The following is a 24642-nucleotide window of genomic DNA, read 5'->3' on the forward strand; positions in this document are numbered from 1 at the left end:
AAATAATAGCATCTTGCCGAATGGTGCATTGGTTTGAATCTAGCTCTCACAAGGAATTGTGGGGCTGTATTTTCTCCTTTCCTTCTTTTTTAAATGGTGTCCAGTGTTCCTATGCTAAAGGTGATGAGAAAGCAACCACTGAAGCACCTTTCCTTAGCATTTAGAGAATTCAAACAGCCTTTGTCGAGGCCGACACTTCCAGGTTATTTCCCTCCGTTAGGAACCTTCCTGCTTCTACAGCAGCACTCTTATACAGACTGAGAATGGCAGAGAGAGAGTTTGATGAATTGTTATCAGGTCAGTGTGATAAGACATCACCTCTCATCTCAACTATTTCCCATAAAGTCCCTCATCGTGCTGAATTTTAGGGCTTTCAAATGCCACGTTGAATGCCACATTTTATTAGGTGTTACATCTGAACATCTAACTATTTACATAGTTGCATCTTAAAATGAGATATTTTGGAAATAGATTATATGCAAAACAGCAACACCACTGTATAAAACTGAAACTGTTATCCAGAGGTCTTTTGAATACAAAACATTGACACATTTGAGAGAGCTTATATTTTAAAATGGGTATTCAATTAATTACTTTTAAGGTCAAACTCTTCGCTCACATACTAATTTGGAGCCAAAAAGGAAGTCGAAGAATTAGCAGAGTGACAGGGTCCTGCAGGCTCAGCCTTGCTTTTGACCTGCCACTGAAAACAAGCCCGATGAAGATGGAAAGGCTAACCTTAAGAGACATCACAAGCGTTCATTATCATGCTGTCTTTGGCATTCTCTGGGGTACGTGATATTTAACAAAGGGTCTTTTCCTTGCCCCACTTTTAATTGGCACAGAAGAAAATGACCTTTTTGAATTGTCAAAGCTTGTGTCGCCTTCAGAGGTGCATTTGTTTGGCATTATATAATGATGTGTTTTGATGACAGTATTTTGATTCATATTTTTAAATTGAATCTGTAAATATCAGGGAGAGCTTGGACTTTGATAATATCACATCAACACATTCAGAGGAGGAGTGAGCTGAGTGTGGTTATGATGGTCCACTATCCAGGATGTTGGCTCCTCCTATCCTGGATCTTAAAGGAGCAGACCATCAGGCCACACCTGGGGATGATGACATTGATTGCCACCTGCTGTAAACAAGGAAAACTCAGCCTGAACACAACACATTGCTGGACTTGTTCAACATCAATAAAATGCTTCAATATGGCATTCTACAGAGGATTATAGAGGATGCAACTACTCAGGACTTCATCTATGTTCCCAAATTAACAGGAGGACACAGTGCACTAACAGGTGGTTGAGAAGATGGCTACCTGAGAAATGAGCTGATGTCACTGCCGCCTTTGTCCGATGAGGCCCTGAAAACCTACCAGGACCGACCCCTGATAAGGTAAGTTATTATAAAGCCTTCTTAAATGAAGAAGACATTGTAATATCCATACACTGTTCTTGTTTTTCAATGAGTCACATCACGACACTGTTTGCAATGCACCCAAATGCTGTGAAAAGTCAGTGGATGGTCACTGTTGAGTCCGATTTGAGTTGTGAAACCAATTCTTCATCCTGTATTGTAGATGTAGGCACAATATATGATTAATGTACACAAAGAAATGCAGCCATTTTGAAAGGTATGGGGGCCATTTTGAGGTGATCTTAAGAACAAAAGTAATTTGAAATGGTGTTGAAGCTTGACTGCAGCCTTTTTGCTCCTGCTTTTCTTCTGAGAGAGTGAATTTGGGAGGAGTTGAGGAATTGTAGCGTTGCATTCTCCAAGCTATGCACGGCCACAGGACAGACTAGCCTACCGAGAATGTTTTCTTTTCTGTTTCTTGTGATAAATATGTTCTTGCAAAAACAAATGTTGCATAAAAGGTAATCCCCTAAACTAACTGACAAGGGACGTCAGACCAGCATTTCTTTGGATGCGTGCAGTATTTATGCCGGTCTACAAAAAATATAATGAATTTGAAACATTTCCAACATAGGCAAAGTACCAAAATGTCTGGATTTGGACTGCATGAGAGTCATAGAGGTAAAAGTGAGAGCCAGTGAAAAAACATGTCTCTTTCACTCTTTTTTTAAAATTGTATTATTGTTTTAATGACTTTGTTTTACTATTCATGCATTTGTTTTATTGCTTATTTTATCATTTTTAATTATTGGCCATTTCATTTTCCTGTATTGTATGACTACTCTGTTTTCTTTTTATGATGTTATGCTTTTATCTTATTTTTTCTGTAAAGCACTATGAATTGCTGCTTGTACGAATGGTGCTATATAAATAAATTTGCCTTGCCTTGCCTTTATTTTCTCTCTTTGGTTAGAAGACGGAGACTTGAAGCTGTCTCAACCACACACACACATGCACACGAGTGTAGTCCTACTGCGCACAGTAGGCATCGTCTATCGTGGAAATAATGATTTACCCTCCTGGCTCTGCTCTCCCAGCCAACCTCTCCCAGCGCTGGATCAGTGTCAGTGCAGCAGAGGAAAAAGCCGTCTCCTTCCCATGCTCTCTTGGGCATTAACCGTGTCGTGTGTGATGGACAGGACAGAAAAAGAGGGTGAAGAAAATCCCCTGTTTACTTAAATAGTAGCAAGAGCAGAGGCCCTCGAGCAGTGTGGATGAGGGATGGACACCGTGTTGAGCAACTCAGCAAGGCAACAAACAACATCCCCACCCTTACAGACACACAGCTCCTTCTCCATGTCAGTAGGACCAGCTGAGACGTTTTCACTGCAGTCTGGTCAAAGGAAGGGATGGAGGAAGAATTGGGTTCTACTTTAGTTAATAACATAATGTTAAAAGTAAATTTAGAGTTCAGGGGTGCTAGATTAAATGAACTTGTTTGGCAGCATGCGTTTACCAGTGTGCTAGTGTTTGACTGCAGCTGATGGGACTACTGGAGGACACTGATATTTGACAGTGTAAAAAATCTCATTACAACAACACAGCTGGAACATTTAATTATGATCCGTGGATATCTGAAATGCACGGTGTTTAATTTGTCACTACACGACTTTACAGATTGTTGCTCTAGAAGGGAGCGCTCCGTTTTCTGGCGTCTATGAAGAATTCTTGTCGTACCTAATTCAATCTTCAGGCGTCTGCTCTGCCCAAGAAAATCAGAATACCTCGTAAAACGAGGGACTCTTGAAAAGGGGTTTGACATAATTCCGACTGGTGCCTATTCTCTCTACAGGGGGATTGGGAAGGTACTAATTCCTTGTTTCCCCTGTTAGCACAGAACAGAGAGGCAGCGCGCATATATGTCTATAACCATTATCCACGTAAACCCCCGAGCTGCTGTCTTCCCAGCCGCAGCTTCTCTTCAGATGTTGGAATTACAGAAATGTAGAAGCGCAGCAAGGGATTAGTGGAAATGAATCCACATAGGATTTTCAGTATGAGTGTAAGTATACACAAGGTTGAGTTTTTTTGTTGCTTTCCCTGCTGTGCTCTCGAAGGCATGTCGTTTGAAGGTGCCTGTTTTCTGATTTCATTATTCAAATTGGACAAAAAAACATGAAGAAGCTCTTGATTTCTAGATATGATTCAAGATTGGTTGTAAAGTGAGCAGCCTGGGTGCTTCGCTGACCTCCTTTTTTGAGTAATGATCACACTGCATCAACCTTCTTGACTCATGCAAAGAGGGTGGACAGAGAGGGACTTGTCATCTCGTCCCAGCATCATTTGTGCTTACATCTGGCTGACGTTAAAAGGTTGTCTGTTAGAAGTGTGTTGTTGGTGTAAGAGTGTCAACAGAGCTCAAGTTCAGAGGATGAAGCAAGTGGAATATTTTAGATGCAAGAACAGCTGTAGATGCAAGAACAGCACAACTGTATTTGTTAATTCTCACAGTGCACTCAGCTTCAGGAATGTAGTTAAGATAATGTTTCTTCGTTACTCCAGAGTACCATCCATTATCTGTGCGATGGGATTGGGGATTACAGATTGGGTAAACTGGAAATAGCTGTTCTTCTCTATTTAAGAATATTTGGAACAAAACTTGCACACATACGTGGCTGAAGGGACTGTTTCACACAATAAATGACTTCTTTCTGTTGCACGTCATTATTAAACCATAAAGTATCCAGTAACAGCAACACAGTGGATCTGCTTGAGTCTGAAGTTATTTATCAACCGTATATGTCAGATACACAGCTTGCTTTGCGTCAGAATGGCGGGGTTTTGTGTCATCCAGTTTGGAAGCACTTAAGCAGTGTGTCATTAGGTACAGTCTCATTACATTTCTATCTGATATTCACCGTTATGCCTGGTGGATTCTAGCATGTTTCTATTGGTAGGAGTATGGTACAAGACTTCAAACTCCAGCATCGCTCTCTGTTTACAGTTTGTCATTGCTCTGGCTGCAAACATATGTTGAAATGCAAATGTTGACGCTGCCAAATGAAAAATATCAAAGAATTCTAAAGCATGCGACCAGAATATAAATAGTCATACACACGGTAAGTAGAGGATGTAAATCTAATCCTGCAGGAAGTTGTGATTAGGCGTGTTACTGTACACAAAATGAATTCTGAAGTTATTTTTGGCTTACAGATTAAACCACTGCCAAAGATTTCTGGGTGAAACTTGCACTTCTTATGTGCTGCATACGAACATAAATAGTGATTTAGACTTGCTCATAGTAATAAAGTAGTGATATATTTAGATACCAACCTGAACACCAGTACTGTGTACTTTGTGATGAATACTGTGTGTGTGGAGGTATCAATGTAATTCTGTTTGTCTTGCCTCAAGGTTTCATTTAAGCATTTAGCTTCCTTTCTCTCTCTTGAATTCTTGTATGTCTGATGAGTGCCTTCTCTTTAATAACAATTCTATTTTTTAATGAGCAAACAAATAAATATAAATAGCATTACACCACTAATGTACAGTAACTCTAAAAACCGAACCAACATGAGCAGACCATTGCGTATGTAGAATTTGATCATTAAACACCGGGTAGACGGGACATTTACATTAAACCTTTACACCACCCACGTATTTACAGTGCAAGGAAATCGGTTTCCACATGCTGGGAGACATTCACAAGATTTGCATCCATAATGCTGTGTGGAGCAAGCAGTTTCCTCTGTTTACACTCGTATATCTAAAGGTGACAAGTGTAGTGTTGTCTCATTAATACATCACTGTCAAAAGAAACCAATATTTTCCCCTCGGCTGCTTTTTCTACATCCAGCAGTTAGAGAGTGTGTGTGTCTGTGTGTGTGTGTGTGTGTACACAGTGTAATTTTAATGTTCTGGCTAACATGTTATTGCTTATTTGTTCTTAAAAGGTGGTTCCAAAGGAACATAACAGTAATAATAAGCTTCTGACATTCATTGCCGAAGGTAAAGGACTATTTTGTTCTATGAAAGAAATCAGAAATAGTTTTCCTGTAACTAATAAGGAAAACATTTCAAGCAACCGAGGCGAATACAGCACTACTGAAAGATAAAGGCTCATCCGATGTAGCGCTGATTGCTGTTGTAAAATTTCACATTACACATAGGAGTATTTTGTGTCTACGTATGTGTTTCTGTTTTTATGTGCGTGAAAGGGTTGGAAGCTGGTGGCTCTAAGGGACAGAAGTATTGATTTCAGGTCTTAGGCTGCTCCCTCAAAGCTCACATCAGTTTTAGCTCTGGCACCATTGACATTCAGTTGAGATGAGGAGGGGAAAAGCATGTTGATTACCCCCGAGGGAGACAGCAAGGACATGCCTTGGACACGATGACCAGCAGCTGCATCAAATGTTCATTCTTTCCTCTCACTGTGTCTTCATTTATATACAATCGTATGACTTAAGAGTACAGGTCATCCGTCAACATGAAGCATTCCTCAGAGGAAGTCTTCGGTTACACAGAACATGATTAAAGCCTGTGGAACAATGAATATTTCATGTTAAGGCCCATCCTTCCATTGGATGGTTATTTTTTTTTTTTTAAATTGAACAGTCTGATAGCGCTGGTTTTCACGAGTCTTGTGTCAGGTTGTGGGGGTTTATTTGTTTGAGACATCACACTCTTGGGATTTGGTGCGGAATGAAATGAAAGTGAATCTGCTCGGCTGAGAAGATGCTACAATATTGGAATTCACCAGTTGTCCTGTGTCCATGTCCCCTCATGCATGGTGAGGGGACATGTTTTCTGGAAGAGGTGATGAAGCGTAAGGCATCAGAAGTTGTGGGGCTACTCTGTGCGTGTCTACCAGGGTTTATTTTGACAAGCTTCTTAAATTGCCACAAATGTGTTGTTGTCATTGTTAGTAAAACATTTACCATCACTGAGAAGCTGATAAGGCAATGTTACTACTGATACTGCTTCTAGTGCTTACCGACTGAATAACCTTCTGTTCACTCCTCCCTTTCCAAGCATTTCTGAGAACTACGGTGGCCTTTAAGTAACATCAAAACTCATCTCTAGGGACATCTTTAGGTGTAAACATGGCATCCTCCATGAAGAGGACCCGCTCCCTGTGTAGATATGAAGGGCTCATTCTAAGGTCAAATACCCATCCATCCATCCATCCATCCGCCCGCTTATCCGAGGGTCGGGTCAGGGTGGCAGCAGGCTAAGCAGGGCATTCCCGGCATCCCTCTTTCTCAGCAACACTCACCAGCAACTCCTGGGGGATCCGCAGGCGTTCCCAGGCCCAGCAGGATATATAATCCCTCTAGTGGGTCCTGGGTCTGCCCCGGGGTCTCCGCCCAGTTGGACGCACCCAGAAAACCTCCAGGAGCATCCAGGAGGCATCCTAATCAGATGCTTGAACCACCTCAGCCAGGCTCCTTTCGTCACGAAGGAGCAGTGGCTCGACCCCGGCCACCCTTCCGAAGAAATACATCTCGGCCACTTATATCCGATTTGATCTCATTCTTCCGGTCACTGCCCAAAGCTTATGACCAAAGGTGAGGGTTGGGGCGTAAATTGAGAGCTTTGCCTTCAGAGCCTGCAGTACTGCTGATGCTGCACCAATCTGACTTTGAATCTCACGTTCCCTTCTTCCCTTACTCATGAACAAGACCCCAAGATACTTGAACTCCTTCTCTTGGGGAAGCAACTCACTCCCCACCCAAAGAGGGCAATCCACCGTTTAGACAGCTCTGCTCCTCTCTTCACCAGAGTGTCCAAAACATACGGCCACAGATTTGCTGATGCGGCTACAAAGTCGATCATGGATCTTTGGTACACTTATGAGCAACCTTGTGTTCGAACATGGTGTTCATTATTGAAAGTCCATGACTAGCAGAGAAGTCCAACAACAAAACACTACTCGGGCTCAAATCGGGCAGTCCGTTCCTCCCATGAAGACCCCCAGTAAAACAATGGAGTACCCGGGGCAGGACCCTTTCCAGGACCCCATCCAGAGACAAAATACCTTAATGAAAAATTGCTTTGGCTGATGCTTATCCTTTCTTTTCAGTAATGATACAATTTACAATAAGCCATCTGGTCGGCTGCAACAAAGTCATCGATGCAGCACTTCTCCAGAAGATTGCGGTCAAACATCCTTTTTGGAGGTGTCCTCATGATAAACCAAAGAGATAAGTGTCATGCTGGAGCAGGATATCATTTTCAGAACCTGGCAAAACTGTTTGTATTAATGGCACATGACTGACCTGTACAGCTTATTTTTTGCTTTTAAGAGTCTGACTTGATGAGTGCTGTGGCATGTCTGTGTTTTTATTTCTGTGAGTATGTAGTGCTTTAATATTGAAATTGGCATTTAGTTTTAGTTCCTTTCCATCAGTGGCTTTAAAGAAAAGTGGCTCCAATCCAAGGTTTTAAATTGTGGAGTTCATTGTTTTTAGAACTGGGACTTAACCGATGGGGAAAGCTGCACCAGTGACAAGCAATGGCCAATCGTTTCGACATTTGCATGCCCTCGTATTCTGTATTCATAAATCTACTTAAGTTGTCAGTGTGAAGGACTTCAGCGAATATGTCAAGCCACTTTGTCCTTATTCTGCAAACCATCAGTTATCTGCCTGATGGTCCGCTCCTCTTGTTTGTCTTTATTTATGCTCCAAAGATGTGCCATCAACCCCTTGTAAAATACAGCAACAGAACCACCACATTTCAGTTCAGTCGGTGGAGATTCCAAAAAATAATATGGAGCACTGGATGTAAAAAACTTCTATATCAATATAATAACCGAGGATAAAGTAGAAACAAAGGCATGCTTGAACACACACACACACACACACACACACACACACACACACACACACACACACACACACACACACACACACACACACACAGTAAGCATCCAGAGAGCACACTCCAGTCCCTGTCAATTCTTTTTCATTACCTGGGGAACCATATAATACAGAGGAGTTGATTAGGATTACCAACAAAAGGACAGTAGGCTCCAACTGCCTCTCTGAATTCATTGTCATTAGCAGTGGAACACCAAGCCCTTTTGAAACTCATTAGTTGATAAAACAACCCTCTGATTTCCCATTAAAAAACCCATTCGTCTTCCCTCGCTTGCGATGCTCCACGTCCACCACATTTCCACACCTTCAAAGCCACTCCTGAGGCTGGGAAAGCAATGGCAGCTCTTATGTGATTTTCTCTACAAGTTTGTTCAGATTCCTCCTGGGTTGGTTATGCAAGTGTATAGTTCCGGCGCTAACAATTACAGCCATGATAAAAAAATATAAAACTTAAAAACTGCTTTAGGAAGACCAGAGCCACTGATATGAACTGATTACTTATTTTGCATCTGCAGGATTCAGGATTTGCTTTATTGTCGTTTGATTTCCACTTTAGGTTTTTCTCCCCATTCCCTCTTGGGATTTGGAGCTGATGAGGTCTATTAAAGGACTAAAATGGAAATGTAATTGTGTGCGATGCATTCATTCTGTGACTTCTTTCTGAATTCTTATGCACTTAAAAGTAAAGTGCATTTCAGTGTACAACCCCTGCATCCTTTTACAAAGTAATCAATCCTGATTCTTTAGCTTAATGAGGAACAAATAATGTCCGGTTTCCTGGCAGAATAACAATTTATTTAAATTTAGACAAAGGAAATACATATTTGTGCTTTGTGCAGTTTAATGAACTTCTTTTTTTTAAATATACAATTTATACACTGATATATATCTCTTAATTAAATTATCACCACTTAATGAATATTCATATCTCTCAAAGACCCACCCCCCCATACCTATCGGTACCCGTCAGCTAATCTAAAGGTGTAAAAAAAGAAGCGTTGTCTTTTTTTTTAATTTCAAAAACATTCATTCAAAGATGTGTAGTGTCAAAATTCAAGTCAGTATATCTTCATCCAGCCAGGATCAACATCAACTTCTCTGAACTTGCATCATCTCAATCAAAAGGTCACGGAGCCACAAGTAGCAGCAGTGCTTTGTCTCTGTTGCAATCCGGATGAATCCAACCAAGACAGAAGTGAGAGGGCAATCGCCAACACTCACCTGAACGCACGCTACTAAACCTCGTCTTTCAGCATAATCACTCTTCGTCTGAGATCCTGAAGACGCACCTGAGCACAAAGTTTTCATAGCAATGGTTTTAAGAAGCAGACATGCTTCTTAACACATTTCCTCATTGTAATATCGATCTGACAGGCAGTTTTGGTTCTGAGAGAGGAAAAAAAACACTAAATTAAACTATAATGTAGGAACTGGGGTCGACAGAGAGCGTTCTACAAATTTGCATGTATGTCCTCATGTCGCAGCACTTTATAGGTGATCCAGTAGAAGATGTTGAATATGAGGAAGCTCAAGGGAAAGACGGCTCTGGATATGGTGTCAATGCGCTTGGCCCGGTCCACGAAACGCTTGTGAAGTACCTCTCCGTCATACAAGGTGATTGGAGGAGGAAGGGGCGGTGGCGGGGGGCTGAACACGGTGGCCGCCTCCACAGCAGTACCATCCTTGTTCTGCAGGCAGTGACCCAGTCCATAACCCCGGAAGTAAAAACCACGGCTTTCCCTCACCAGTTCCTCCTCCTGTGGAGTCAAGCATAGGGAAAACAGATTGGCCTCTCGCTGTCAACAAGAATTAGCTTGCAGCTTTTTACATTTCCTCTCAGTGGCTGATTCCCAAATGGGTTTGGGGGGGCAGGAGCACAAAAAAGGCAGCAGAGTGAGAACATCAGCAGTGAAACATAAGTTTTTACTTAAGGGGATGAAGATTTTTAAATACAATGTTTATCTGTGATTGTGTGTAAAACGGTACTGACCCCAGATTGCGACCCTCATCTGTACATTACATTCATGCCACAGAGGTACGCATCTGTTAATCTAAAAATAGAAATACCTGGCGATGGTTGAAAAACCTACGTGGTCTTCCAATAACATAAATGTGTTCCTTAAATCCTCTCTAACCATATGGATGAAAACATACAAACATAAAAAAAGAATTTGATGATTCGTGACTACATTTTCTATGAGATGACTAACCTTTTGATGTTTTGAACACAAGAATATTAGAAAATATAACATACATAGTCAAAGCATTAAAAAATTGATAACTGATAATTATTTATTTAAACACTGTCGGTGCTTTTGCCACAATTTGCAGTTTGTGCTGTTAGCACCGTTAGCTGCTAGCTGACGGCACAGCTGCTGCCATGTTGACAGCCTTGTGGAAACAACACATGGAAAACCTTCTAAGCTTGTTGAAGTTTCCCCTTCTTTGTGTCATGACAGTTCTATGACACACAGAGGGGTATCGGAGGGCATCCTCATTAGGAGGAAGAAAGGAAATTCTAATTCTGAAAGTTAATTGAAAAATTAACCTCCATCTCTCCTTTCCAGCTCTTCAAAGTTGCAGAATGATAGACCTTGCAAAATGCCTATTAATAAAAAGTGAAGATCTTACCCCATCAAAAAATAACCTGCACTTGGCATTACCCTTTGATGAATAGTGGGGCACTTTCAGATTTTTTTTTTTTACAGTGAATGAGATGCCATTTGAAGGGAATATTAATAGACATGCAGCTTAACTTTGACAGCCCCTGACACTTTGAAAGATTCACTTTAGCAGCAGAAAGTGAAGATGTGGGATCTAAATTGGATGATTAGTAGTCAGCGTGAACTGCCCTGAAAGCTCTGATCCCTGCACCCCCACGCTTTCTCTCTCACTGACCCTGGCAGCTCTCTTCTACTCTGCCCAATTTTGCATCTCTGTGTTGGACAGACTTGGCAGTGGGACACTACCGGCTCCTGTCAAAGGTCCAATGCTACTAATGTATTTTACAACTGTCTCCCATCTGTCTGTTACTGCACTATATATTGATTTAGCCCTTTAAAACTTCCCCGACTGTCTTTGCCGACATCCGTTTGCTAGCACTGTTTAGCTAAAGACTTATCCTCTAACTTAAGTTCCTGTAAAAATCTGTTTGTGAATGATTTTATGGTAAATAACTTATCTGTTGCCTCGGTGACAAATTGCACCATTTGGGAGATGCTCGACTGTCCCTTCGACTACCTACATAGGTTTATGTCCGATGGTGCGTTTCTCTGAAGATAATAGGTGCTCATCAGCTGTGCTCTCAGCAGCTGCGACACACTTGTTGGCACAAGATCAGTTAAGACGGATTATTCTCCATAGAGCAAAATATGAGTTTTCCTTTTAATGCTAATGATCAACTCCAAGAATGGTAGAAAACAAAAGGAACAGTTTGATATTTGGGGAAATACGTGCTTATTGGCTTTCTTCTGACCAAACCAGCATCTTATCAGTCTTCTCCTCTGTCCTGTCAAAAAAGCAAATAAACCTATCTCGCACAATGTTTAATTAAAAGTAAACACTGTTGAAATGACTGTTGAGAGGAAAAAAAGGAAAGTACAAGTTTGACAACGAGAGACGAAGAAGGGATGGGTTGTACATCGGGAAGAATAAAGGCTAAGAATTGATTTAAAGGGACAGAAGGTCAGGAAAAAGGGTTTAAGTGACGGGCTTTGGATGTGGAAGAAATGCCAGGATATATTCAGGGTTGAAGTGAAAGAGTACAATCAGTTTGGAAGACTGGGGGCATGGACAAAAACTGGGGTTTGTTTTTTACCCTGGCACAGGCGTTGCAGTGCTGATTCAGGTTCCTGTAGGTTGAGTTGTTACCAGGGATGTCATTCGCTTTCCGCAACGACTCAACACTCCCAGGCAGACTGGCAAAAGTCTCCATTGGAAAGGAATGTAAACAAATTGAAGTCAGAGTTATTGCTCTTATAAAACAAACTTGGTTGTCGCTTGTAAGAAAAATTAATTTGTGTAAAATGAATAATTTGCTTTGGACATGGGCCTTCGCCCTGCTTCATTTAAGTGAAAAACCTACCTGTGCCATGATTAAAGATGCAAACTTGGAGTTGGAAAGACAAACTCTAGCAGACACGCTCAGCTTTTAATTAAAGAGGCACTGTGGGTGTGATAAAACAGGACATTATCTGCGACTGTTCGTTTAGGAAAATGGCTTTGAAGGCGAATGAAGCATCATCAAAGAGCTGGTTATTTCTGTAAATACTATAAATGGAAGCTCTTTTTTATTGTATTTAATTTTGAAGTATGCAAAGATATTCTTGCTATAGCTGTTCGGCTTAGATATCACTAGTGCCATCCAACACAAAGCGGAGAGTGCCTTGATTAAACCATGGTCAGTCTGGGAATTTTACGCTTCATCAGATGCCCAACCTCTCTCTAGTACAACACATCAGGTCATGCGTCAGTGCCTCTCAGATGGATAGTTGGCGACCTCAAACTTCTGAGTGAGAGTAATTGTGCGATTGATGTGGAAAGGGGAAGTCTTTTCCCTCTGCAGAGCATCATTTTCTCTCTCCTGTATCGATGCAGGAGGGCAGCCTGCCCGGTGAATCTGCTGGACTCTTCTGCTTTTACAGGGAACGTTGCCATCAGTCTGGGAAGCTGCCCAGCCAGTGAGCTGTTTAATGGGAATTTCCAAGATGTCCCACCTGTTTCTCTTGAGACAAACCTTCCTGTGTCACACAAGGTCTCTCAGCTGTAAACACATTTATTTGTCATCTTACAAGCTGTTTTCCTCGATAATTGATGCCCAAGATGTCCATCCAATTTAGAGGATGTGTTTGGGGAGATAAAAAAAAATATGTTGATCTAGTAAGATATGACCTAGTAAGATTGCTGTATTCTATACCTAATGTACCTAATAAGTGCTTGGAAGCTTGCCATATTTACTTATACTTTTACAAAAGCAATGATAAATGCAGTCAAAGCGTGGATGCAGGGTTGGGGCATCCCACAGGGTTGGTAGGTAGGCTGTTGCTTCATGTCAAATGTAGTGATGGAGAGAGAGAGGACGGCAGCGGCTCCTCGCAGGTCTCACTCTTGATGGGAGAGAGCTGAACTGAAATGAGCAGATCTGCTTCATGTAATATGACAGCCAGCTGTAGCGTGTTGATGTTGTCAGTTCCTGAATATACGGCGTCTCACAATAACAAGAGGCATAAGTCAATGTTATAGAGGCTGACAGGGACTGGAGTGTGCTCTCCGTGTGTGTGTGTGTGTGTGTGTGTGTGTGTGTGTGTGTGTGTGTGTGTGTGTGTGTGTGTGTGTGTGTGTGTGTGTGTGTGTGTGTGTGTGTGTGTGTGTGTGTGTGTGTGTTACACTCACTATTCTTTGCTGCCGCTGCTTTTTCCTCAGCCTGATGAACTCCTTGTGTTGCCTCGAGACAAAGTTAACGGCTGCATATTCCAGCAGGGCAGCAAACACAAACAGAAGGCACACCGCCATCCAAATATCAATGGCCTTCACATAGGACACCTGGGAAACAGACAAGGTCACGGCATCATCAACAGGCGATCAATGAGGCTAACGGGTAATCTGTGGGTCCTCCGGCCGCTCCTCCGCTCCGGCACGTAACGGCATACATCCTTTAGGACGGTCTAGAATTGTAATGAGTCAGTGGGATGTGGGCAGTTGACACACAGCCATGAGACAGGTCACGGCTTTGAGACTGGCGGGGAGCCCCGGCTGGGTTGTTCAAGAGCAAAGATTTGTCACAGTAAATTAGTAATGGCCACTGAGCATGTATTGTATGGAGACTTCACTCAATTGAGCAGCAGTTTGCTGACTTAAAGATACATGCATATGAGTGGGGTTCAAACTCTGGAAACAGCACGTTTTAATTAACATTTTCACTACAGTCTGAGGTTGTTAACACATCTTTATCACTAGATTTTATATGTAATACTTTTTTACCCCTTCCTTCCACGGTTGTCCTTAAAAATATATATATATATTTCATATTTCTGGAAAAAAGATTAAGAGCAGACTTTTTCTGTCAAGATCTGGACACTCATAACTATAGTTTTGTGGAAAAGTTTATTTTTATAGGCAACAGATTGAAATGGTTGCTGAACCTGCAGATTGCTTGTCAAATACGTTGACCTCTTTAGGTCTCGAAAAGTCTATCAAACAATCTGAGAAGGAATAGCTCACAGAACCTGCGTGGAGCCAAAAGCGTCTCCAGGTGTTGGTGCAGACGCATTATTAAAGAGAGTTAACTGGTAATGTACCACCAGGCCACAGTGTTGTTCCTATGGTTACCAGCAATCTAATATACGTTGTGCACTGACCTAGAACGTTTGTTGAACGTGGATGTCTGTTGTCAAGGTGCTCTAAAACACATTTTAACCAATCAGAAAAAGTATTTACCGTCATGACAGGATAATACAGTCAGTCTCTCTCCTGCTCCCTAACCTTCTCCCCAGGGATCTGTGTGCACTGCCCTACTTGTCTTTCACATGCCAGTGTCCTCGCCCCTCCTGGTCCTCGTTTGTCTGCTCCCTCATTAATCTCTAGCCTCGTCCTTAATCAAGAACTGCCTCATGCAAAGTCAGCATTTCATGCTTTAAAAATGCTCTAGGAGGTCATCCTTTCCCCCCAAATCCCTCCAAAGGGCTCTTTTACCCAACATTAGACGCAACTACACCTTTTGTAGTCTTCACTAATTCATTGCATTGTCATTTGTTTCATGGAGCCCCGTCCTCATCAGGAAATATTAGGTACTAAAGGCAATGTTATTGAATTATAAATCTAAAATGTATCACTTTTCGTGCCGGTGCAAAACGTCCGAGTTTCAAACTCGGGTTATAATCTGTTTATTCATTCACGGACATTTCCGTTGTGCTGACAGCATTATGTAATGGCCATTTCCTCTTACACATGCTTATTGGTGGAAGAACAGGATATGATTATAGTTGTACATTTATTGGATTCTGGGACAATATTTCCTACCTCTCATGCAGTGACTGACATTCGTTGTGCTCCATTGATTTTTTCAGACACACAGTGAGGATGAAATCTTAAATAGCCCAACATCAGGTCTTTAAACTACGACCGTGAAAACACTCTCATAAATAAAACAAAAACAATCCCCAGCATCTCTGTGTTTTGCCCATTAGTTTGCTCGGTTAACAAGTCAACTCAAAGAATCCACCTTTCACTACGTTCAAACCATCACACATCTCCAGACCCACCTTGGGCAGCGAGGCCCTTGAACCGGAGCTCTGCGTGGTCATCGTCAGTACAGTGGTGATGCCCAGACCGACTCTGGCTGGTGCAGCGTCCATGTTTATCCAGAAAGACACCCATGAGAGGATGACGATGAGGAGGGAGGGGATGTACATCTGGATCAAGTAGTAGCCCATTTGACGTTCCAGGTGGAACTTCACCTCGATGCAGGTGAATTTACCTGCATGACATTGAAATTATTTTTTAAAATAACAATTGCAATGGGAAAATAGAATGTAGATGTATGTAGCAAGTGTCATAAGCTAAATACCAGCTAGAACAGTTTACAGTGTTCTTCCAGTTTTTGTAGTTGATGAATAATCTCTATTGCATACCTCTGGAGTAGAAATGAGCTGAAACACTTAAATGCAGTTTGGGAATTCAGTGTGGGGCCTCTGGTTCTTTCAACATCATATTAGGAATTCATTATGTACCTGTGTTGTAATGCTTAGTGCAGTAGCCCAAATCCTTCTCCTCTTTAAGGACAAACTGGGGGAGCGTGAGATCATCGGCGACTTGAACGGGATTGTCCAACAGCCACTCAAAGATCAAGTCATTCATGGTGTAACCAACTGTGAAAACAGGAGATGAAGACACGATATTTAAATGAGGGGGAGAAGTGGTGAGAAATGCGTCCTCTTTTTTTCACATTAGCTCAGATTATAGTGAATAGACTATGCATTTGTGTATTGTTCCTTTTTCCATTTCTCTCTGCCAACATTATTAAGACAAATTCTTGCACACCTTTTCACCATGGTGTACATTTGTCAAAAAATGACTTGCCACAAAGGGAGAAAAGATGCTCTATAGTTAATTATATTGCCCAGACATTCTCAAACATACAATATCTCACACATGGTAAATCTTCATGAAACAGCTGAAACATGCCCAGATTCTAATACATGTTTGGATAGAGATGCATTTTTCTTGCAACTGCCCTCCATCATTTTCAACATTATATTGATAATATGTCGGCAAAGCTTCTCCAAGTAGACACCAAAACAAGGCTCGATATTGGTTAACGACTATGAGAGGGAAATGCATCAGTCATGGAATATAACATCAACATTTCCTGTTACTCACAGCATCACAAACCGATGCTCGTTACTGCATATCTCAGAGTATTGCATAGAATCATGTGCACCACTGGACTATAGCTGTTTGATATTCTTATTCCAACTATATCTCACTGTGGTCCGCATCCCCTTCTTCCTCCTCCTGAACCTAATTTCATTCCTACATCACCATCTCTAATTGGGATCTTGCTACCATAGTAAAACATCTTTGTGTGAGAAACATCAGAAACCTTGGCTAATGAGACCCAGAGAGAGAGAGAGACTAAAACTTGTGGTCGTATAATCTTGCTTTTGCCCATCTGTCCGGCTACCCTCAGCCGTCGTCATGTCACAGTAAAGGTCATACACCACAGCTGCAGCCATGTCGTTGTGGTTGCTTGAAGGGTACATCATAAAGGGGGACATGAGGTGCATCTGCCTATGACTGTGGGAGATGCTGTATGTATTAGAAGGGATAACATAATGGCATAAACATATTTTTTGCAAGTATACAGTTTAGTATAGGGTGGGTTTTTAAGGCTCGCACTCCTTCTCACAGCCACCGTATTATAGGTGTATTAAATATGCATGCCACATGCAACAACAACACAGATTCTTTTTTGCACATCTGAATAATACTGATGTCCACTGGGACCCTTTAGGGCCCGAGCAACAAAGACATCAATTATTCAAGATGTTGTGGTCTTTCCCTACCCACACGCCTAGAAAAAAAACAACACAACTACAACACACTTATCTTGTTAATGAATTCACTGTCATTCACATATCCTGCTGTAACAAGCGAGGGGAATACCGATACCAAGATAACGAGCCAGCCAACTCTAAGAGGCGTCAAAACTTAATTGACATAAAGGTAAAGGTGCAATAAAAATGAAATTCATGAGGCACAATGTCTGGAATATCTCAGCCAGGTAGAGTAATGACTGTTAGTCACATACCCTTCCTCTTTTCCATCTGTTGACTTAAAGATATTTTGCTTTACTTTTCACAATGGTGTAAGTTACCAAGTGGATTTGAGGCTATTGGACGCTAATGGTTGAAGGCAAAGCTGAGTGGTATAAGCTGCATTATATGGGGCTTTGATGTGTCAGAATAAGGCCAAATCTTATATTGTTGGCTCTATTTAAATATCTATATAAGCCCCTTGGCATGAAAGGCCAGAAAAGAAGATTGGCCTTGGCTCTCTCAAGTCCCAAAGATAACTCACCCTCCTTTTCCCCCCCGCCCATCACCAGCCTTTCTCACACTTTCTCATGTTTCTGTAGCTCTAGTAGTGGCAGTAAAACCTATAATGTCCTCTTAACATCAACCTCTATCCAAGGTGATCACACCCTTGGGTGGTGTACAATAGCACTTGTCAACGGCCAAGTTTCCTCACCAGACCTTTAATCTGGAATTATTACGTCTCCTCAAAAGGGTGCTGTATTGTGATGCTCTCACACAAACCGCTGCTTTAAGCACACATCTGTCCTTACATCCCTGGAGAGCAAAATGTCTTTATAGTTTTTGTTTTTATGCTATCTGATGCACATTGTGCACTGAAGTTATTGGATTTTTTTTTTATATATCTGTTTGTCCGTGTGTTAATTTGCAGACATAAATCATGCTGCCTCCCATACAAACCTATACCTCTTGTTGAATCAGATAATGTGTTACAGGTCGAGATACCAGCATTCAGCTTGACTTCTTTATTTGTGAGAGATGCTTCTGAAACTGTGTAGGCACTTCATGCTCGGACTGCTCCTCTGTTTCCTCCCTCACTTAAATTCTTTTGTCCCTATGATGGGAAATTAGGTCACCTCTAGGCACAGGGGGTGGGTCACATATAATAAAAGGAAGACAAAATTAAAGTTTTATTATTTATATCCTGGAAATTGGTTTCACAAGGGCAGATGCTATCTCTGCTAAAGGCGAGGGACGGCTGAAAGGGGACAATATTGTTCTCCCCTCCATGTTATCAATGTAATCATCAGTCATTTGCGAAGTAAAGAATGGTCAACAATTTACTGTTTGCTATAAGCCCCACCAACCCATATTGTTGCCACACCTATAGGTCTATGTTGTATGCAGTTTACAATGAAAATTAGATTATTAATCTTCATCTCAGATAACAGTAGGCTAGTAGCCAGAATTTCTGAGTATGCAAAATGAGCTGAACAATTGATCTTTGTATAAAATAATTAGTAATAATGGTGAGTCTTTGTGTGAGCTCCTGTGTTTTTCTTCTTAAAAATCTTAGGAGGAGCTCACATAAAGACTGTTATGTACTGTTGAAAACAATTTTGGTTCACAAACACTGGTTTCAGTCATGGGTTGAAAATCCTGCGTTCCTATCTCTTGGAATATAGTAAGATTAGGCGCTTCACAAGCCAGGCAAAAGGCAAAAGGTAGAAAATTGGGAAAGTGGAGAGATAAAAGAGGAAAGTGAGACAAGAGGAAGACAAAGAAAAGAAGCAAACTCACAGCTTTCAAGCTGCATTGTACAGGTCTGAATGTCCATTGGGAAATTCTTCAAGTCCATAGGGCAGGACAGGGTTAGAGTCAGCCTGAGATGGAAAAACAGATTGGAGGAGAGAAGAGACGCAAAAGGGGGATGTCAAAAAAGGCACTAAAGCACAAAGGGGCTCAAGGAAAAGACACCAAAGCACAAGGAGAACTGATGGGTTAAAAGAGACATGAATCATTGCCGAGCTGCTTTGTTTTGCAAAGTATGAAACGGGAGTACTAAACATGGCTCGGGCAACAGATTGAGTTACTCTACCATTTGATTACTTGTCGCACCACAGTAATGATAAAGCAATTGGTGTAGGCAGTCCTACTTTGTATTTGTTGTGGTGTTGATGCATTAAGCCTTCAAAAAGATCTTCAGAAGGGAGAGAGAGAGAGAGAGAGAGATCTCTTTGGGACTCTGTCTGGAGGAAAACTGTAATTACCTGCTGTAATGCATCGCCCAGAGGCGAGACAAGAGCCGCCAGCAGTATACACACAGAAACCCATTTGCTACTGTGTTAAGATGACACAGTATCTTTTTCAGCTGAAGAACAGATGACAAACATCCAAGTGATTGATTCTCCTAACACTGGATTAGCTTGGACGTGTATTTAGTGCTCACGAAGATGTTAAGTCCATAATTACAAAACATTGTTGTAGTAAATCAATGGTGTGAGGTGGTTATAATCTGTATTTGGAGGATTTATGTTGTATGTCTCTCCTTCTTCACAAGAAATGTTTAAACAACAGGGAAATTAGTGATTTCATAGTCAAACTGACCAGTTTGGAACTAAAACAATATCAGTTCATCCCTGAAATGTTTTAAAATGAATCTACATTTCCAAGATTAATCAGTTTAAAGTTGAAAAATGGGACTCATGTGACATGCAAGTAGGGATTACAATGGTGCCATCTCCTCCTATGTTATGGTTTAATAACCCATTGGCAGATTTCCCATCCGGTGTAGACTGTCATGACTTCAAAGTCGCACACTTGGCACTTGACATTTCTGTGCATTTTTTCAATGCCTAAACCCTTTTACTATTTTGTGGTGCGCCTAAGTGGTGGAAGGGTGTAGTATGGGTGTGTGATTACATTTACTGCATTTCGGTTGCTATCTGCCTGCTTGCACTACTTTTTGTCCCTTTTATTTGATGGAAATGTTTCCAAGTAGAACTCTCCAAAAACACTCAAACCACTTTTATGTACAGAATATCATGGTCAATTGTTTCATAATGATGATGTAAATCAAAGTGCAGACATATAAAGGTGCATTTTATAGGATTCAACTAGTTGCTGTTAGTTGCTATAGCTACAGCCATAATTCCTCACTGATGTCATCGTCTTCGAAGCCCTCTCCGGTTCCTGCCATAGTTTGCACTATTCTGCTGCTTTTTTTTTAATTCATTTTTTAAACGTATAATAATGTTCATTGTGGATAAATGAATTGACCTGAGTAAGGCAGTAATAATCAGATTCTATCAAAGCTGTTGAATGAGTGACATGCAGGCGAATTTACACATACTACACATTCAATTAAGTCAATCTCCAACTGGTCTTATGAGTCCTCAGCGATACCGATCTTTATCTTTTTAGGAATCTTTTCTTTATCTTACCTAATGCTGTAGAGAACACTGCCATCTTGGAAAATCCGTAGCAGCTTGTTATCTGTGGTGACCTCATGGAAATTGGCTCCTTTCTCGTTTGCAAAGAATAAATCTGGTTTCCAGATAGAGTCCAACATGGATGGATCCAGATCGAGGGAGTCATCTGGGTATTCGCTGTATGCCAGACGAGGGTCATTCCACATTTGCCGTAGAAATACATTGAGTCTGTAGTCCTGTGGAAGAACTCAGGGTAGTAAATGGAAAATATACCAATCCGTGAAGGTTGTAGTAGATACTACTGGTCAATATTGGAGTAAGGTCTTAATTACAATGAATTTAACATGTATAATGAATTTAGGATACTTATAATGAATTTAAGATGAACAAAGCTGATGAAACTTTTAACAGTGACCTTTCTTGGATTGAATTTCATTCTAAATCTATAAAAAAAAAAATCTATTTCTTCCATATGCAATGGAAAAATAATCCACACAACAAAGAAATATGCTGTGAAATGAATGTGTCCAATGTGCTTAATTTCCTTGCTGACAAGGACATTAATTCATGGTTGAGCTTTTCACAATGAATAACTGTTGTTGGAGGTTTTGAAACGGCCACATTGTCAATTGTAAGTAGAACATATAATAAATACTATTTAAGGTTTAAATATTTAATTTATTACAGATAATCCATCTTTGTTATGTAACCTCAGCGTTTCATGATAATAAAGGCACCACGCTTGTTGAAATGCCCCTGACTCACCATATTCATCAGGTTTTCCTTAAGTATATGATTGAATATGACATACTGTTAGTTCAATCATAGCAGCCACGTGCTGCTGGTGAGCAGAGGATTGGCAATGTAAGCCATGCCAAAGACAAGTACGGGACACAATGGCTCCCGCCTGCAGTCAACATACATAACGTAATTCAATCTGTGCACAGAATTCTACTTTGGGCATTGTAGATTGGTCCCTTTTCTTGCTTGTTTACTCCATTTATGAGTAGGAAAAACAAGCTTCACCAGTGCATGCAATGACATCGTTAATGTTGTGGTTCTCAGGGCTGACCTGACTAGAGGTCTGACGATGGGCCTCGCTCGGACACCCTTAAACAGTCCACTGCTGTATTGTGCTGACTGAGCAGCTATTACACTGTAAATGCAGACCTGAGGACAGTCATTTCTCCCTGAACCCCTCGTCCTCTCTCCCATACCCCCTTTTCATCCATTTTTTTCAATTTTTCATTTTAATTGCAGAGTGGACAGTTCATTATCAGCATGTCAGTGACCCATTGGTCTCTGAAGGTTGCACTGTTATGCTCCAGGAAACACAGAAATGAGGGAACGGCTTTAGCACTGCATGGATTAGCAAGGAAGTTCGTAGGGAAGACAGAGGATGGAGTGTATGATTTCTATATAAACCACAGGACAGATTTATTTAGAGAAAATAATCGACAGTGAGACTTTTAAAAATAGCAATGGTGGTTTTAGATAACTCATTAGCCTCTTGAACATCTGCGAATCATTTGAAATCTCCACGGTCTTCTTACCATTGTAGTTTCTGTGATGGACCCAAAGCTGTTGATGAAAATATTACAGGTGACATTCACAGCTGGGCCTGAGGAAAGGGGGAAAAGAGATTACATTTACACATCTTCATCTTCAGATGGGATTCATGAGCTCACACCACATTAGAAATAATACCTTTTATTATATTGTACTGAACAACTCTGTCCTTAAAGTCATATTCAGTCCCATTCAGCTGCTGAAGAGGAGAAATGCTTGTTCTCAAACATTTCTTTAAGTGTTATTATAGCCAAAAGATATCTAATTTTCTAATAAGATTAAAGAGAAATGATAGATAATGGTTGAAAGTCACAGAGATGTGTCTGTCCACGTTTTGGCACCTGAGAAAATCATTGGATGCAACCCCGACTTTTCAAATTCTGTTTTCATGTTACTTCTTTGCAACAGCAAATACGTTTTGCAGAGATGCAGGTAAAAGGGATAGGTTCATGCCGGTGTCATACAAACAACGGGAAGCAATTTGTTCTCTCTTTTGAAACATTGCTGTGTTGTTGCTGTGTTGTGTTGATAAGCAGGCAAAGTCAGTTGGAGCAGAAGCTGCTGTGACACAAAGCTAGTGGAGGCAATAAAGGTACTTTAGTGCCCGATTGCTTTGAATTTGCATCAAAAAATCATTATCTGTGTTATCGATTGTGCATAAATGTTCATAAATCTGCTTAGAACCAGAACTTGCCGGAATCGTTGTGTTTTTAAAGTCCAACCGAAATCCCCATTTTGTGCTTCAGCTGAGTAGCTAATTAGTTATATTCCCTGCTTTGCAATGCAAACGGTAGGTTTCTCACCATGGAAACAAAATATATGACTTGATACAATGTAATATAAAAATGTAGCCTGTACTCGGGGGTACAGGCTACATTGGAGACTGGGTTGCAGTGTGCTTGTGCGGCAGGGTATAATATTTCATTATTAACTCAACATCAAAACGAGAAGCAGCTAGCTGGCACCACGGAGGGTTAATTAGATGTTAGGCTGAACTCACAGTACTGTGTGAAGCCAAACAGGGTGAAAAGGTAGCTGATGCAATATTTATGTACTGGAAAGGTGGAAAACTCAGAATCAGATTATAGTTTCTGACAGCAGCATACCGCACATACACATGAGAACGGTCAGCTGTTAGGCTTTCACAACACAGATCCAATGTACAAATCTTTCTAGGGCTTTCGGACTGTATTTTCTTGAGGGCAACTGTGCAAATCTGCATTGTCATATACCTTTGAAGTTGGGTCTGATGCGGGCATCATACCCTGATGTTTTCCCCATGAGCTTGTCCAGGAAGTCAGAAGGCGACAGCTGTGGTCCTGCCCTGCTGGGGGGCTTTATCTCCTCCTTACAGGAGCTCAGTCTTATATTGGAGAGAGGGGGAGGAAGGGAAAAGAGAAGCTATGAGAAACAGCAGAGGAGTGGGTGTGTGTGGGTGTATGTTTGAGAGCTAGCAGTGTGGGGTGGTGGAGAAAACAGAATGAGAAGCCAACAGCTATCAACGACTAAGCCATCGGCAAGAAAATACCCAGCGGTGGACGAGGGAATGAATGTGAAGAGTGGCGACGGATGGCTTTGCCTCAGCTGGCAACTTAAAGCATCTCTATTTCACGTCATGTCTGAGACTTACAGTAGTTGTTAGGCTCTAACTACACAGAAGGAAAAAAGACGTGGAGGTAAAGTTGTCCCTCTCCTGTGCTTCCCACAGCTCGTGGCTTAGCGAGGGTAAGGCTTGACAGATTGATGGCTCAATTGTAGTGCTATGAATGCTATGAGTGGAGGGCGTTGATACAAGCTCCAGTGAGGCGCAGGCAGCCACTGACAGGCCAGAGTGAAAGTAAAGAGAGGAAGAGAGACAGGGGAAGAAAACAAATAACGACAGAAAGAAGCATCTAAGGAAAGGCAGGTTCATAATGGATTTGATTTTTCATCGGCCCCTGCTGTAGTACAGCTGGTTGCACCCAAAGATTTTGATACAATTGTTAACCGTTCACAATCTGTCTTGATCTGAGACTCCAGAATACAGATGGCTGGTTCAATCCCCTCCGAGGCAAGGCTTTGCTGAGGCCTTGTGTTCTCGTGAGTGAGCCACCAATCTTACGGCCTCTTAGCTGTATTTAGAGCCACATAAATCGCATTGTCAGGGGTTACGGGATCAAGGACTTTGTGGAGGATATTTTTGGGACATCAAGAGCAAAGCTGTGCTGATCCCAAGTTTTATTTAAAGGCAACATTAGGAAAAGTTTGTAAATCAAGCTGTAGGGATTCCATTGCTATCAATTTGAGTATTTCTCCATACAATATTGAGGAGCAATACATTTAGAAAGGTTATACTGTAAAGAGATAATTCTGGCCAGGTTGCTAAC

At 41.3% G+C, this 24642-nt stretch overlaps 1 protein-coding gene across 2 annotated transcripts in view; it reads right to left on the reverse strand.

Moving 5' to 3' along the window:
* Positions 1–9200: 9200 nt before the first annotated feature.
* Positions 9201–24642, reverse strand: part of glra4a (glycine receptor, alpha 4a) — a 34920-nt gene continuing 19478 nt past the window's right edge. Inside the window, exons 2-10 of one of the 2 annotated variants that reach the window (XM_084009614.1) lie at positions 23509–23639; positions 22261–22328; positions 20720–20943; positions 19077–19159; positions 15972–16109; positions 15504–15718; positions 13636–13785; positions 12062–12172; positions 9201–10001 (exon numbers count right to left, since the gene is read on the reverse strand). In XM_084009614.1, coding sequence (XP_083865740.1) covers positions 9696–10001; positions 12062–12172; positions 13636–13785; positions 15504–15718; positions 15972–16109; positions 19077–19159; positions 20720–20943; positions 22261–22328; positions 23509–23639 — 1426 coding nt within the window. In that variant the 3' untranslated portion in view covers positions 9201–9695. The remainder of the gene's footprint in view (positions 10002–12061; positions 12173–13635; positions 13786–15503; positions 15719–15971; positions 16110–19076; positions 19160–20719; positions 20944–22260; positions 22329–23508; positions 23640–24642) is intronic. The other variant, XM_084009615.1, reaches the window with a different exon arrangement.

Source organism: Eutrigla gurnardus, assembly GCF_963514095.1.
Source record: "Eutrigla gurnardus genome assembly, chromosome: 5".
NCBI classification, from domain to species: Eukaryota; Metazoa; Chordata; class Actinopteri; order Perciformes; family Triglidae; genus Eutrigla; species Eutrigla gurnardus.